This window comes from Pogona vitticeps, chromosome 12, assembly GCF_051106095.1.
Source record: "Pogona vitticeps strain Pit_001003342236 chromosome 12, PviZW2.1, whole genome shotgun sequence".
NCBI classification, from domain to species: domain Eukaryota; kingdom Metazoa; phylum Chordata; class Lepidosauria; order Squamata; family Agamidae; genus Pogona; species Pogona vitticeps.
The window spans coordinates 19,913,797-19,931,858 of record NC_135794.1 but is presented as its reverse complement, the minus strand read 5'-3'; the positions used below and the strand labels follow the sequence as shown (position 1 = coordinate 19,931,858).

At 40.7% G+C, this 18,062-nt stretch overlaps 1 protein-coding gene across 1 annotated transcript in view; it reads right to left on the bottom strand.

The window, feature by feature from the left end:
* The window catches only part of MEF2A (myocyte enhancer factor 2A), an 86,131-nt gene that overhangs the window by 15,256 nt on the left and 52,813 nt on the right, over positions 1-18,062 (bottom strand). Inside the window, 4 exon segments of the mRNA XM_078381121.1 lie at positions 306-404; positions 406-497; positions 15,160-15,219; positions 15,334-15,553. Of these exon segments, the coding sequence (XP_078237247.1) occupies positions 306-404; positions 406-497; positions 15,160-15,219; positions 15,334-15,553 (471 nt within the window).

Genomic DNA, 18,062 nt, shown 5'->3' with positions numbered 1-18,062 from the left:
TTTTGAAAAACTGGTGCAGAGCGACATGGCCATTCAATATCTGGAGTTAGGAAAATCGTTTGTTCAAATAACTGCAGGAATTCCCAGTTCACAATTTACCTTGTAGACATGATTCAGGGAGGAGCAAGCTTTGAGGGTCGCTTCCAAAACAGAACCCAATGCTTGATTCATGTGACATGCACCCTCCACGACAGGCGTCTGAATCATGCCTACGGTAACCTCTTTATCCATGCAGACGGACCTGATCCACTGACAGTAACAGTTTTAAAAGCATGGGGTGTACAAAAATGAAGCCACAAACTTACCAGTGGAGGCATCATGCCTTTACTAGACGGAGGGATGACGACCCGGAGATCTGGCTTGCGATTGTTCATTCCTAGGTTACCTCCTCCAGGAGGAGGGGGGGGACTTTGTAGGCATCACCTTGCTTAGGCCATTCCCACCGCTGCTGCTGCTAAGCAGGCCCGGTGAAGCTCGTGAGCTCACAAAGCCATTTCCTAAAGTAGTAAGAGGAGGAAGAGAAGAAAAAGAAGAAACCCATTTTAAAGACAAAAAGAGGAAGCTTCACACGTTACATTATTGAAGGTATTCTCAACCAATATCTTTTAATCATTCCTTGCATCAGAGTTTATGCAAATGTGGTAACATGACCAAGAACACAGAGGTCCCTGGAAGTTAATCAAGGGCTTCTCAGTGAAACTATCAAGAATGTTCAGAAAAGGTTCAGGAGAGACAGGGAAACATTCACCTATTGTTTTTTAACTCACGATTACCAACTGGTGGTAAAACACAAAGCCTAAGGAAAGTAGTGATATATTCTAGGGCAAAGATAAGAAACATGTTGTGCATGGGATTCATGCATCCCCTGGCCATTTTTTACAGGCCCCTTGTGTACTGCTGCCACCAAAAGCTTACAGCAAAACATGGCGCACGGACAAAAATCACACTTCCAGAATACTGCCAGGAAACAAGAAAAACTCTCTCTATGAAGAAGAATCAACAGTATTTTAACAGCAACAAGAAAATCAAGGCTCCCCTGGATTCTGGGGAGGCAGGGCACCACTGCAATGCCAGAAAACTGTACACCTCTGCTGTAGGGCAAACATTCAATTCCCACTTAGGAGTGGCACAACTCAGCAGGTGTGCCAAGTACATGCCCCTACAGTGCATTACAGAATCATCTACAGTTCTGGAGCAGACAAATCATAGCAGAGGGTCTCCGTGAAACTAGAAAAATGTGAGGAACTCTGCCATAATGAGGGTGAGGGTGTGGGAGAGTGACCCATCATTTTTACGGTCTAACATAGGAAGGGAAATTCAGAATTTTTCTCCAAGTGGCAAGATCGTAGGTCTTCAACAAGCTCACACCACTATACTGATAGTAGGAATACCAGATACGTAGATCTTGGCTTACATGGTCGCTGAAGATCATTTTTTTAAAGCAAACATTAAAATTCTTTAAATGGTAAGAATGTGTTTATTATGCTTTTGAATGAATGTATATATCCAACTCTCTGTAAAGTTAAACTGCAGTACTCTTAACAGGAGCTGAATCTTAGCTTGAGTGCTCAAAAAGAATCCTCACACTTTGGTTCATTCAACTCATCGCCTGAAATCCTGTTGCTCACCGCAGTAAGTTGCGTCTAGAGTAGGCCCAACGCATCAGTGGGGACTTGGTGAGTGAATTATTCCGTAAGTTCCATTGATTCAATAGGCCTACTCTAGTTGCAACTCACTATGCTAACCATAGTGGAGTTTGTGGCTTTTGACCACAAACGTAGAAGCCTTCAGACAGCATTACATAGCCAACCAGTACTGTCCAGTTAAGACAGGCCATTATCTGCAGCAGTGGTTATCCCAGGTGTTCTTGGACTGCAGCTCCCAGCTACCCTGGCCAGCATTGCCTGTGGAGAAGGCTTCTGGGAGTTGCAGTCCAAGAACACCTGGGTTACCCAAAGGTGGTTGGGTGGTTCAACCCAAGGTTCCCAAAGTTGGGAACCACTGATCTATAGGCTTATGGGAATCCCCCCCCCCAAAAATATTTTTTTAAGTGGAGAGGACCAGAGAAGTATGAAAACCTGGAACATCTCTGTGACAGCTTAGCCTACTCAATGATTAGAGAGTGCCAAGTGACTGTAGTGTAGTGGGAAGTGGGAAAAGAGGAACTGCAAAGGAGTTTTCTTACAGAAGGCATGACTGACTGGAGCACTGAACAAAAACTCCCACTGCAACATCTGTTGCTGTAGGTGTCACTGATCCATATGTTTCACCACCGTGTAAAATATGATTTAAAGTTATTTCATTTGGGTCACACGAAAAGATAAATACAGGGCAGGGTGTTTCCCCCATCATCCACCAAAGACCTAGCATTCCATTTACAACCATGAAAAAGAATTTTATATAACATATTTAAATAAATGGAAATCAATCAGAGAAGACAGAATCATACTTAATGTTGCACTGGATTCTTGCTGCTTGATACATCCTGCATATATTTTTAAAACCTACTCCTTTCTAATAGCTACTTTTGTTTGGATACCTATTTCTCAAAATTTTCCAGATTTTCAATTCAGCAGACTTCTTATCTCGCAGGGAACAGCACGTGGAACTTTCTGCTAATAGACCATGGAATGGTGCAAGCATGAACAATATTCTATTAGCTGGATCAGAGTACTCCCTTGTGCCCTATTTTATTACAGCAAGTTCACATTAAATTTAGAGGTCTTTTTAAAAAACCTAGATTGGTGGCTCTACACTCTCACTTGTTGATGCCTCCTGAGCAAATGAGTTAAAAATGACAAGTTCACTAATTATGATTTCAAAAGGCAGCTCAGAGACTTTCAACCTTGTTACCTGTAGGAAATACTTGCTACACCAAACATCTACAACACAAAGCACCTGCACCCAGAATTATAAAGCATATTCTGCGCATCATACTGTCGGGGCCCGTAATCTCTGTGCATGAACCCTAGAACAGCCACCCTTTTTTTGCCACAACCATGAACGCAATATTAAAGAAATATAGGATGAATAAGGATTGTATCTCACAACAAACCTTGTAAGATGGTGTGTGTGAAGAATTGTTTCCAGTCTATGTCCCCCCTCCTTCAAATGTTCTAGGGCAGTGGTCCCCAACCTTGGGCTTCCAGATGTTCTTGGACTTTAACTCCCAGAAATCCTGGCCAGCAGAGATGGTGTTGAAAGCTGCTGGGAGTTGTAGTCCAAGAACATCTGGAGGCCAATGATTGGGGATCACTGTTCTAAGGTCATCAGGGGCCCATATGCCCTCCTGCCCCACCCCACCCCACCCAGTTGAGAATGGCTAGCCTAGAACACACATTATGACAATGAAGTGCGATGTAAGCTCAGTACTGGGGAAGGCAAGATGTCCGCAGAAACCTTGTTCACTAGTAATTATCAAAGCAGCCAGGCCTACAACAACGGAATGGGCCACTGCAATAATTAATGGGTCTTTCCTGGAGGGCCGATTTCCATCTGCCCTCAAGGAGACACTCATTAGGCCCATTAGGAAGAAACCAAGTTTGGCGGCGGACACAATTGGCAATTATAGGCCCGTCGCCAATGTTTCTTTCCTAAGTAAGGTGGTGGAGAGGGTGGTGGCCGACCAGCTTCAGGCGCACCTGGACGAAACAGATGCCCTGGATCCGTTTCAGTCGGGCTTCAGGCCGCGCCACGGCACAGAAACGGCATTGGTCGCCCTGTGTGATGACCTACTGAGAGAGGCCGACAGGGGCAACGTGTCCCTGCTGGTCCTCCTCGACATCTCAGCGGCCTTTGATACCATCGACCATGGTATCCTCCTGGGGAGGCTCTCCGAGTTGGGAATTGGGGGCCTTGCATTGGCCTGGCTCCGTTCCTTCTTGGAGGACCGTCCCCAGAGAGTTCAGCTTGGGGAGAGTGTCTCGGCCCCGTGGAATCTCAATTGCGGGGTTCCACAGGGGTCGATCATCTCCCCAATGTTGTTTAACATCTATATGAGGCCGCTGGGTGGGGTCATCAGGGGGTGTGGAGCTCGGTGTCATCAGTATGCTGATGATACTCAGCTCTACATCTCATTTCCACCTTCCGCAGGAGATGCCGTTCTGTCCCTCCAGTGCTGCCTGGGGACCGTACTGCAATGGATGCAGGAGAACGGGCTGAGGCTGAACCCGGACAAGACGGAGGTACTAAGGGTGGGCGCCCCCACAGTCGGGGGCTTGGGAAACTCCCTCTCTTTTGGGGGGGTGACCCTTCCTGCTAAGGATGGGGTCCGCAGCTTGGGGATCCATCTGGACCCCGCGCTCACTATGGAATCCCAGGTGGCGTCGGTGGTCCGAACCGCCTTCTACCATCTTAGGCGGGTAGCCCAGCTGCGGCCCTATCTTGATGTTGGGGCGCTCACCACTTTGGTGCATGCGCTCGTAATCTCAAGATTAGACTACTGTAATGCGCTCTACGTGGGGCTGCCTTTGAGGCTGTTGCGGAAACTTCAGGTGGTGCAGAATGCGGCGGCCAGACTCCTCAGCGGGGTGAAAAAATTCCAACACATCACACCCACTCTGGCCGCATTGCATTGGCTGCCCATCAGATTCCGCATCGACTTCAAAGTGTTGACGCTTACGTACAAAGCCCTAAACGGTTTAGGGCCTCGATACTTGGCGGAACGCCTTCTACCACCAAGATCTACCCGTGTCACTCGCGCGAGCCAGGAGGTGAGGCTGAGGAGCCTAACGCTGAGGGAGGCCCGGAAAGAAAAGACAAGAAATCGGGCCTTCTCGGCGGTGGCTCCTCGCCTCTGGAACAACCTTCCCCCTGATATTCGCGCGGCCCCCTCGCTCGGTATTTTCAAAAAGCAATTAAAAACATTGATGTTTCGGCAGGCCTTCCCTCCTAATTAATTCCGATCCCCTTCTCTTTTCTTTCCTAATGTTTTAACCCAACGGTTGAAAGTTTTCTATTATGTAACTCTTTTGTTTTTATAGTGACACCCCATGTTGTAAGCCGCCTAGAGTGGTCTATCGACTAGATAGGCGGGATATAAATAAAATAAATAAATAAATAAATAAAATTTAGAAATCCCAGTTAAGTTTCCCAAAAAAGGCCTGGAAAAGAGTTTGACTATGATAAGGCAGGAAGAATGCCTTATCATTGGTTTAACTGCACTTATAAGCAAAATAAATGCATGGCCCCAAAGTGTCCACTATTTAGGGCTATAAGGCACACTCTACAACATGTCTCAACATTTGACTTGGACGGACCAATTACATGATGGCAGACTGCAGAGAACAGCATCTAAACTCACTCCAAAAACTTTCAGATTCTATACTGTGCTGGCAAGATGATCTAATGTGTACTTTTTGCTAAACAGAGGATAAGATCAAGATGGATTGTTAACTATGATGGAACACTGCAAAAACAACCCTCGGACCTATGAGCAACTCTTCTGTAACATCTGTGGAAGACTGGAAGCTATATGAACTATTTCAAGCAGTCTTGGCTTGCCGTCATGACTGAACCTGGACAAACTTCAGTTAGTCTTAACTGTGGTCTAGGTAAATGAACCAAATTCAAAATCCTAGCTTGTTTCTCTTAACCTCAGTTAAGACTTAACATATCTCCTCCTTGTCAGGGTACTGAAGGAGAGGACTGAAAAGAACATATGTACCTGAGGTTCATGCATAGAAGTTAAAACAGCTGTAAATTGAATAATGGACATAAGACTAAGCCATGGTTCAGCATTATGAGCCCAACTGTACGTAAACCTTGGGCTTGTGTATTCCCCCTATTTCCTTCCTTCAGCAACACAACAAAACCAGAAACTTCTGCTTCTGTTTCAGATTGACTGTAATTTAGTGTCTCATCCCTAAATAGCAGTTAATATTAATTACAGTTTAGTTCATATAACACAGCTTCAAAAACTAGTACAGCAGCTTGTTTCAACAAACCAAAATCTGTTCAGATCTAGATGCCCCAACAAGTTCTTGGTAACAAGCAATGGTTGTATAACACAGAAGGTGAAGCTTCAAGATTTCAAGTTCAGCATTTGCTAATTGTGTGAGAAAGTGTGCAAACAACCCTTCATTTTGTAAAGGGAGCAATGTTTACAGTGACTCTCGTCTCTGATTTGTAGTCAAATTATTCCTTACTTGTAAATTCCTAATTTCTGCATGTTTCTGTTTTTGAATGGAGTGCTTCGTGAATAAAAATCTTGCACATCTCACTTTTATTGTCTAGAAACATTAACAACCACTAAACTAAGTGAAAACATGGGATTTCACATGAAAGGCAATATTGGCCAGGTCAAAGGATGAAAGTTTTGTTTTCATCAGGGTTGTTTTTAGTATCAGAATACCATATCAAATTTGAAGTGTGGGAGACAGCAAAGTTGAAAGATTTCCCTCCTCTCCTAGTGATGAGTAGTTTCTTGCAGACTTCTTGTTTAAAATCAGAATTTACAAACATCTGCAAATCTTGATCTTAGGAGGAAGTGGAAGTTACATGATTGCCCATCCTTATGCTAGCTCTTCTCTCCCTCTGGTTCCTTCATGTTTTCCCTACTTTATTGTCTGCTTATGAGCAAAGACTTCTTCTTCTCTCCTTTTTAACAGCACATGGTTTTTAGCTACTGAATAATTACTTTAACTTCAGTTTTAAATTGTGATTTTGTCTGTGTGAAAAACCTAAGACGCTATGATCTCTTTTGCATCTTTTCTAGAGGTAACATGCAAACATCCTTCAGAAATATGCATTTTTAATGTCTGAACAACTGCACTGTGCTTGTAGCTTAGCAACAGTACTGTACAAACTGTAAATATCCTTCTATGCGGAGGAACACACAGTAATTGTAACCAGGCTGAATCTGGTCAAGCGTTTCTTTCTGCCACAGGGGGGGAAAAAGAGAATGTAGAATCCAAGCCTAAATGAAGAGTCATAGAAGCCTGGGCTGGCTGGCATACGGAATTAACTGATATATAAATATTGCCTAACACATCAAACTGATTTTCAATAAGCTGATCTAAGTATCTAACGAATCCCATCTGTGCTTACTTATGAATTCAAGTTCATGGCAGCAATTAAAAGAGAAAAAAAACCTTGCAGGCTAACCAACTGCATACAACTCACTCAGTAGATTGCCCCATTCACCTAAAGAGTGCTATCAATTAAGCCTACTTACAAAAAGGATTTGATAGACCACTAGTCTTACCGCTACATACTGGTGCTACGGCCAGATTTTCACAATTTTCCTTCATCAGACAAATCGAGTCCCACAAGCTGTACAACATTTATAGGCCAGGATATGTAATGACCACAACTGTTTCTGAAGTCTGACATACAGTGAGTTCTGATGTGACATGATTTTAATTCCACCACAGTGAGGCCAGCACAGGAATTATCCAGAAGACTGTTGTGGACTGGAGAGAGGAGAAGATCAGGATTGGCCAATCTCAAGGATTAGATCAAAACCTCATGAATATTGGGAGAAAATGAGGTGAAATCCTTAGCAGGGCGTTTTAAGTAGCAAATGAATGAATAAGTGAATGAAAGAAGAAACATGGTGGGTCAAAATGGTAAGTGAGCCTAGCAATCTTATTTAAACAGCAGGCAGATTAAAATAAAAAAGGAAGGGCCAGAGGCACAGAAGCTTGTAGACTTCCAAAGAGAAATAGCAACAGAGCAATCAGCTTCAGTGCCTTCTAGCAGTGCTAATAAAAGAAAGAAAGAGAAAAAAGAAAAAAAGCTGCAAAAGCATGTCCCCTTGACAATCCAAATGATTTGGAAAATTAACAGGGGGGATACAAAGGCTTTCAGGAATGTATACCTCACTTGAAGCGCCTTACTCTTAAGAAAACCTGCTTTGCACTTTAATAAGCAAACAATGTCACATGATTACTCTTCTCAGTCAACTCCTTTTTAAGACCCAGGCTAAAGCCACAGAGCACTCAAGATCACTAAGATTACAGCTTCAGCTTACTCACTAAGCTACTAACAATCCTAATTGTTCATTTGGTTTCTTTTCTTATAACACCACTATCTGTTGTTTGGGTGAAGTCCATTAGAAATTCAATCTGGCTGCAATGGCACAGCTACTTGGAGCTTGTACTGTATATTATTTAGAGTTTTTTTAGTGCTTCACTCTTAAAAGGCCGTGCTCAGTGGCTCTAATGCTTACACACTAAGGATATTTTCCTAAAGCAATCCCCCATTAATTGCCATGGAGGTTTCTTCAAAGCACATGTGCTCATGAATATTTACTTGGACGTACTGTTTGTCTTAATGGGAATTACGTCAGTTCAAGGCACTTGCCTGCAAGGACTATTTCTATTGCTCTTTGGAAGCATGCAGGCAGCTCATGTGTTAAAGCTATTCTGCTTCTGCTTCCACACCCAATACAGTCATTTCCTGAAGCCCTTCTTACAAGGGACTGTCAGTCTTTCAGAGTACATTTCATACCCTTTAATGGCACGGTAAGACGTAAAGCCTTCTCCAACCAATTTTTCAGCACAGAGCTTCCCTCCGGCTGGCAGACGGATCTGAAGTGCCCTGGCTGCCAGAAAGCAGAGCCATTTTCTAGATAAGGCATTGAAAGAGGAAGGAGATTGTAGACAGAGGATAAGCTATACACTCAGTCTAAAAGGTGCTATCCTGTCTGCATTCTCTTGTGCCTTCCCTCCCCTACAGAGTATCAATTTTCTCAGTAAGCAATTATATGCCTCTGCTCAAGTCACAAAACCAAGTTTTCATAACACAAACAACACTGATTTTCAAAACCTTGCAAACTACTTTGCTAGATACAAATTATAAACCCAATTGAAAAGCCACTTAAAACACAAGCTCTTTTAGCATAAGGTCAGGAGCCAGAGGCAGATAATGATTACAAGATGATGTAATTGTCAGGCAGCTTTCCCAAACAAAGCTCAGGTAACCCTTTCCATGCCAGCTCTCTTCCCAGCACAACATATGCAACACATGTATACATGCATTCTCTCGTGTCTCCTCTCTCATTAAAGGAAGGAACTTACTTTTCAGAATGTAGGAGGGGGGGAAGGAGAAAAAACTGGCAACATCTGGAAAAATATCTAGTAATATGGACGTACCTTTCACTGAGATCAAGACAGTATTTTAGTCACTTGGAAAAAAACATTATTTTCAGAAGTCTAATCATATCAAGATGAGTTCTAGTTGATTATGTGAATGAGAAAACAACTGGCTTTCCCCCCTTTTATTCCTATCAGTATGATTAATCCAATGCAAAAAAGGTTCTGTCCTTTGGGGTAATAAAGGCAAAGGTGAAAACGGGAAGCATTTCAGCAAGCTACTCAGTATCTTCCTACTTTTAATATAGTATTTCTTATTTAAAGTCCTCCACTGCACAAGTATTTCATCTACCATACCAACCCTTCCTCTGTATGCCAAAGTACAAATTTTGCTGATAATAATAAAGACATTACTGGAAAGTACTATTTGTCTTCACAATTAAACTGAAACAATCAGATATATGACCATTAACATCAACTTCTTACGTTTAAGGGCAGAAAAATTGAAAACCTGTTTGTGGTGTGCCCAGATGAAAGCATGTTACAGAATAAAGGATTACAAAATAGAAAGGTTATTTAAACCTGTGGTCATCTTTCTCTTTAAAGGCTTAAGGCTACATTTAAATAATTTATAAGCAGCATCTCTGCTGTAAACTATGTCCCTGATGTCAGCTGAGCTGAAGACCGAATTTTGCAATGTGAGATGTTCAGTTCACAAGAACTGTGTGCATGAACACACTGCTGCCTTATGGTCTTCTTGATAATCCAAAACTAGCATAAATCAGAAATATTTCAAAATATTGCCGATACTGCAGCAATTCATAGTGGAAGGATGTTCTCCAATGTTATTCTACACTGCAAGTGATTCGTCTCGAACCTAATGCCCACATAGATGCTATGCAGCAAGTCTCCACTTTAGCTAGTATTAATCATGATGAGTTTCTTCAGACCTCTGATAGTTTACTGCCATGCATTGTCAACTGAAGCTTGACAGTAACTAACAAAGAAAGTCCCACACAGAAAGGATTATTGGCTGGCCTCGCAGCCTCTTAACAAACTTGATGAGATACTCTTTATACTGTGGTGATCCAGGCGAAAATAGAGATTAAAAGAGCAATGGAATCCTGAGCAACCAAGGAAAGCAAACCTATAACTTGATCCCTGAAGACACAGGGTACAGGTGACTACTCAAAAGTGAAATATGGGAGTGAGAAAACACCAATAAGTATCAATGCAATATGAAACATCTAGATATCCCAGAAAATTCCACAAATGAGTTACTGTATAACTGCACAATGAAAACCTCATCTGGGAACAAAAATATTGTTCTTCCCAAATCCTAGAAGAACGATGAATGTCCTTCAATTTATTTACAAGGTTGACACCAGCAAAACTTCACATTTTTCAATTTATGCCTCAGCAGTCTATGTTGATAGAAAGTGTCAGCTCAGCTGACAGGGCTACACTCCTGGTTTTGCACCATGTTTAGCACACTTGAAATCAATTTTAAAATATCCGCCTACATGATGTACAGCTAAGTGCACATCTTTTTGGTGGGAAAGTGAGTTTTTTTTAAACTCATGCAACAGATTGTAATGCAGTGAAAATGAAGTACAACAACAATGTATAGAGTTCAACAAATCCTTATAAATCTATTTCCAAAATAAAATTTAGATACGGTTGGTATTACATGGACCCTATGAGCGTCAGTCAATATTCTTCCAGGACTGCGTTCTCTTAATATTTTTACAGCTTACCATTCCTTCCCAAGTCTGCCTCACAAACTTCCTGTGTTGTGCACTACCTTTATTTTACTGAAAAACCAATATTATTTACATACAGCCACATAAAGTGCTGAGGCAGTTTTCTGTCACATCAAGACACATTTGCATTTCAAATGGGGCAGATGTCTACCTACTTCCCATGCTATCCCACCCTGCCCGTTCAATTTATTTTAGCTTTCTATTACATCTACTACACAAAAAACCTATGTAAAATACAAAACAATACAATACAACAAACAACAATTACCCATGTGCTCCCATCACCTTCAGGACTAGTATTACACTTCGTTCCATCCATTTTCACTCCAGAATTTCATTGTTTCTTCCCTCGGTGTAAACCCCCTCCCTCTCTGAAATACATATTCCAAAAATACTTTCCATATTTTCTTAAAATCATTATTTTTCATTTGGCCTCTACTTATTTTCATATCACATGTCAGTTTGTCATTAATTGCAATTACCAATTTTAAGTTGTTTAAAACTGTTGAATTGCTTGGGCCTGATTACACAAGATTATGACTTGTCCTACTTGAAAACCTGCAATAATACAGATCTCCAAAGCCCAATTTCATATTCCATCTCTTGCAGAGGCCAGAATGCTTCCTATGGAGCAGACAGGGCCTTTTCAGTTGTGGCTTGAGTGTCTTGGACTGTTCTCCTCCGAGCAGATTTTTTTATAAGCCCTTTTTGTTCCCATAGTTGACAGGGGTTTGTTGCTATGTGCTTTGCACTGATCATGCTTTTACTTTTCTTCAAACGATTCTTGTGCATTTTAAACATTTACACACAGCTATAAAACAGATCAGGAAATGTGAAGACAATAAATAATCAATAACATATCATTTAAAACTTGGTTTGCATCTTATTGACAAACTTGGCCTCCTATGAAGCCAGCCACCTTCTCTGCCTACTAGTCGACAAGAATGATCTCAGATCATCAATAATGTACTCTGGATGAAAATAACTCCCCTAGAAGTTTTCAAAGAGGTATCCATGTTAATCTGTTTCAGCATGCATATAACAAAACAAAAAAAAGTTTTATGACACCTGGGCTATATTTCTCTAGAGGTCACAACCATGCACAGATATATATGTACATCAATGTAGTGCAACTGCAATTTCTGGCTCAGTGTGGTTAAAAGACAACAACTTGGTGACATCACTAAGTGGCAACACCAAGAATCTCTCTGTTCAAAACCAAGTCCTACTTGGAAAGCCACCTGTATGTTTAAAGACTGGACATTGAAAAAACAATTGTTTTCTCTACAATTAGCTTGGCTTTTCTTCCTCTTCTGAGAGCCACTACATTTTGAAAGCATGAATGGCTATTGCCTTAGGAACTAAAAGTGCGAGGGTAATACTTTTCACCAACCTCATTCTGTAATATGCAAGGTTTGTTCTTTTATTAATGAGCTGTTTCCAGTTCTACTGCCTTGATCAGGGCCACCTGCTTTGTGGAACACTCTAGTAACATTCGTAACAGTCTCTCCACAGAGGAAGAGGACACGATTCTGTATGTTGAAATTAATCCAGGAGTTAATTAATTTGCTAATTTGTAACAGGCATTTCAAAAAGCCAAGCATCAGTTTAACCCATTGGTTTGAGGTGGCTTAACTACAGATCAATGTAAAAACTCCTAGTTCTTTAAACTGTTGGAAAATGCAAGTATGGATGTTTTAAAAGGTTGAGGAGTCCACAGTATTATTGACAATAAAGGGGGAGGGACTTGTGGAGTCTTTTTACACAATCCTAAGGAAATAGTAGAAAATATCTGTATTAGACTGCTTAAAAAGATCACCAGTGTGAGGTAGCTTTTAACAAATGAACTAGCTTTTCACATGACACAATTTCATCACCGGTCTCATTTGCAAGGCATGGAATGATGCAGATGCCAGTCCCATTAGCAAAATGGAAATAATGCTTTGAATTGAATTGCTATTTATTTTCCATGGGAGCATCTTCTCAAGTTTCCAAAAAGGGAGACTACTTACAGGTGCACATCTTAATCCAATTATTAATCGATGAGGATGCACTTTAAATATTACCACTGAGATATGAGAGGCACTTTTCTGTATGTTCACTGCAAGACACTGCTGTAGTCTTTAAGGCACAATAGCCAGAATCCTGCGAGTGATTCGAGCATGCATACGTTAACTCAATGCCTCAAATTGCTACTACTTAACAAGGCACTGGCTGCATTACAAAGACTGCAACTATAACTGCACAATAGGCACATACCTAGCAATACTGTCTATGCCTCCTTAGTTAATAAGAACTCAGTGCAGTGAATTACTCGATTTAACTTGCATACATGAAAATCACCAGCAGGATTCTGACATAATTACCCAGATCTTCACCATCCAGATGCCATCCTTGGATTCTGGTTGGGAAATAATTGGGTGCTGGACCTGTTTGACAGCCCATGTGCTAAAATATGTCACATTGATGAAAGAGGAAGAAAATATGGGATTACAAGTGAAGAACAAAGAGGTGGTTTGACGTATTAATGTTATTGTTTCATAGATGTAGGGCTGTGGCTACACTGTGACAAATGCCCATGGTTTGTTATTAGATCATATTCCAGTTTAAGTAGGTCTTTCTCCAGAAGGCATTTGCTGTGCTGCAATTTAGACTTTCAGGATGACAGAAGGTTAATTCCCACCTGCCACAGTTCATCAATTGAGTAAGTGGAAAGTCACGGCATTCTGGCGGAATAGTATGCTCTGACAAATTAGTAATGCAGCATAACCAGAATGCCTTTTAAGCTATTGTTGGGACTCCTCTCACAGAGTCCCAGCTAAGAGAATTGAAATTACACATTTAATCTTACCATGGGCGAGGGGGTGGGAATGAAGCCCCAGAAAATGGCAGAGTGGCACTTCCGATGGTTTAAAATTGGGTCCTCAGAATTACCAGTCCACTTGAGACATAACATTTTTAACTTATCAGGAACGATTTAGGAAATCGGATACAAGCATAAGGTCCACACAGCCTCACTCTCCATATATCCCCTTTACCAGTATGCAAGACCTGGTTTACTTCTTTCACTAAACCCAAAAATGAAGAACTGCAATTCAATCTCTGTTTATCATCAAAATCTTTGACTATAACTTAAAACCATCCAAACTGAGAAAAAGAGGGGCAAAGAAAGAGCACCCAGTACTGATCCCTGTTCCTAAGATAGTTACCCTACAGTTTCTATCACACTTGGAAGAGGACTCTCTTCTACAAAGGTTATTGTTCTGTAATGCAGATGCTCACCCCCTTCTGAGATACCGAACCCACACTTGAGGGCTAAACATATTCAAGAGTGTAGAGAACACAAGCATGAACATCAGTATTCTGTAGGAACACAAAGCATTGTCATTGATGATATTCTGATTTATAACAACTGCATTGGAAGTTACTGTTCAAGCTTAAACGTTTGGTAAAGTCAAGACATTCAGAAACAAGAGCAGATGTTCAAAGCCAGAAGGGTTCAGTTTCCTGCCACTAGTGCCTCTAACTTACACATATTCAAGTTTTTTCATTTCAAAAACTGACATGCACTTAATTATATTACTTTTAAAGCAGAGCTTATTTTTCCAACCTCACTAGGAAGGATCGCTCTTTTATAGGAAAATTTCAATGTCCTCCATTCCTGGCTTGTTGATCCTTCACCACCAAATGATGTTGGGAGTGGGAAAGTAATATTGACAGCAGTTGTTTGTGCTATCTTCCGGTAATTTGAGAATGGGAACACAGATGCCTCCGCACTGACTGAACCAAACAGCACACCTCCTTTAGCTTGTCAACAAGTGCATGAGGGGGGGAAAAACTGAAGCTCTGTCTCCAAAGCTAAACTTGCACGCAAGCTGTGTATTCCAGTCTTTCCCATCCCTCTTTTTGGTGACTGCTCTTTTCGATACAGAGCGCAGAAAGTCATTTTGCAGACTGATAAATGAAGAAAGCCACAACTTCAATATTATACAAGGAGCAAAACAATAAGGAAATACAATCAGAAGGTCCACTATCCTTCTAAACCTGTAGTTATCTCCTCCCCATGTATAATCAGGATATTCAAGATGGATTACAGCTATGTTAAAATGTATGACAACCTTTTTTTTTCTAAGTATCTGTGCACATTTCTGTGATAAAGTAAGAGGAATTCTCAGTCTTAGAAATACCAAAGCTGGTAAAGAACTGATAAAAATCTCTCCCACAATTTTGATCCTTGGCAAAATAGAAAGGCGTAGAGTCATCCATTTAGCTTAGCTCTCCTTGTCACACTTTTATGTCGCAAATTTCAGTTGCCCAAGTCTCTTACATAGCACTCAACACACACAATTTTCACAACTTACCCACTGGACTAGAACCAGCTCCATTTGGCACTGAGAGCTCCGTCGTCGTCAACATGCCACCTAGGCAGGGAACAATTAAAAATACATATATTTCGTTTCACATCATGTGCTGTTTAACAAAATTCGCACAAATGTGGCAATTTCTTGAAACTTACTTATGGGAGAGGAACTTACTTGCACTGCCTGTGCTTGGTGGTCTCTGTGGGCCTCCAGGGGATACATTTCGATGCAGTGAGGCTTGAGGAGGGGAGAGCATGGTGGTGTCTGTCAAGGTAGAACTTGCTGCCAAAGCTGGGGATACAAGGGAACTCCCAGGATTACTGTAGGTTAAAGAATTGGGGCTGGACACCGGAACAGTGACCGACATTGAGAAGTTCTGCGGAGGCAATCCAGGCTGAAAAGAGTGGGGGGGAAATTATGTGAGCTACATTTTTCTGAAGTCTTTAATCAGAGGTTAGAATTGCAGTTATTATTTACATTACTACAAAATCACCTCAATACACACATCAGAAATACTGTTTAATGCAAAGTACTAACACTTGTTATACACAAATCGATAGAAACCACAGGTAGCATTCTCACAACTGGTTAGAAATAATCAAGAGTGACAGTTAATTGCTCTAAATTCATCACATGAAGATATTTTTACAAAGTAATAAAAGTTAAAAAGAAGAAGAAAGGTATTACTGCCGTTTCCCAGTTATATTCAAGCAAGCTTTTATAAAAAGAATTTACTTATTTTCAGAAAATAAACATTTCATCTTTACAATCAGAAACTATCTTAGAGTGTTTAAGCATGCATATTAATTACACCAAAAAAAAGCTCCTAGAAGTACAATTCTAATTATTAAAGTCTCTGCCAAGGCAAAACGGATTTTATACATTATTTAGTTCATGTTAAACAGGCCCCCAGAAAAAGGTAAAATTTGAGTGCAAATTAGGTTATTACAACAAAATTTGCTTGAAAAACTATACTCTTAAATCAGCGCTGAACTACATTTGACCTGTGGTTCCTCTGACCATTAACACTGATTAATTTCTGCAGCAGAAAAAGAGACCCAAGATGCACTTCAATTTGAAAACCATGTGTCTGGAAATAAAACCAAGCTCATGGGAGTGCAATTCTGCTTTAAAACTATGAAATATCATCCCTCGAAGCTTTGTTTTCGAAGGAAAATGAAATGTTAGGTTTGTAACCTTTCCTCCTCCCCGCCACCCTTTTGCTGCTACACTACCAATATTTGGAAATACAGTGGCTGAATATATGACCCACACACAGCCCAAAATCGCAAAAGGAAGCTTGTAATCAAGGGCGATCCGCCACTGCTAATGACGTCATTCCCACTGCACAGATGCAACTGTGGAATAGAATTTCAGCCACTCTGTGCAATATGTCATGATGGATTAGCATGTTGCCTTATCAAGTGCAAAGAAAACGGTATCCTTCATTACTTTAACAGTTTATATTTACATATGGTACTGAAGTGTGTCAAAGCCTTTAAAAATATATATGATTACAAGAAAAATGAAGGAATAAACATCATTCAGTTCAAAAAGATAAAATGTTAAGGAAGGGTTCCTTGACAGACAATTATTTCCTCTTGCAAAAGAGCAAGATGTATCTCTTTGACGCTGTTTTCCACATCAACTCTGAACATATTCTCTTGGAAGAAAGCCTAGAGTGAAATTTATTTCCAAGCAAACCACTCAACTGTCACAACTTTCAATGTTATAGAATAATGCTGGTTTGGTCCTACACAATGAGACAGCCAAAATACGTCATTGCCTCTTGGACCAATTACATCTGGCACAGGCACCCAGAGAAGAAATTAGTCTTGGTGTATGTGAGATTGTAGTCTTACAACAAACAAAGTGGAAACTGCTTAGGGCATTGTTAACGCCACAGACCTAAATACATTTTGGACCAATCTGTCATGGTTTCTCTAGTTAAAACCAGGGAATTTAGTTTTCCAACTTCGATGAAAATCTTGTTCAGTGATTTCATTTCTTAAAACAAAACAAAACAAAAAAAACCTTAAAGGCAAACTAAAAAACTTCATCATGATATACGGACTGTCTAACTCCTCAGAATGATAGTGTTTGTATGTCCGTATTTGTACAATACTTGAAGAAATCTAACATTCTGAGAATATATTCACGTATGTTAATTATTATTTATTGAAAATATTTTTGCAGAACTAGAAGAAACAACTTGAGTTATATACAGCAAAAGAGATATTTAAATCGTTGATCTTCTGGCAGAAGTATGTCCATGTCCTGACTACAATCTACTGCAACTAGAGGACTGGTGGTAAGTGGCCACCATAATGACAAGCAGGGGAATCCACAAAACTATTGGTGAGCTAGCTTAATGTCTGGCTCCAAATAAACTGGTGGAAAACATGATTTTAAAACGGGAAAATAGTCCTGGAAAAAGGAGGACTTGCCTCACACATAGTACCAGAATCCAGTCAGGGTCATCCAGTGAAGCTAACTAACTATGAGAAATTTAGGACAGGCAAAAAGTACACCTTCACACAACACACAGTTTAACTATACTATCACAAGGTGGGGTGATGGCTGCCAACCTGGACAGCTTTAAATAAAGTTTATATAAATCAAATAAACAAGACAAACCAATGCATAGTGAGACTATCATTACTACACAAGACAGCTATATATTAACTTCCATATCAGAAGCACTATATCTCATCAGTTGCCAGGGAATGTAAGTGGGAGACTGCTATTGCCCTCACGCCTTGATTGTGAGCATCTGGTTAGCCACCCTGCTAACCAGAGAACATTACAGCAGAGGAGCCTTGGATCTGATCCAATACAGCTTTGTTTTTGTTCTTAGAAGAGAATGGGCGGAGAAAAATCTACACAAAACCTACTTCCCTAAG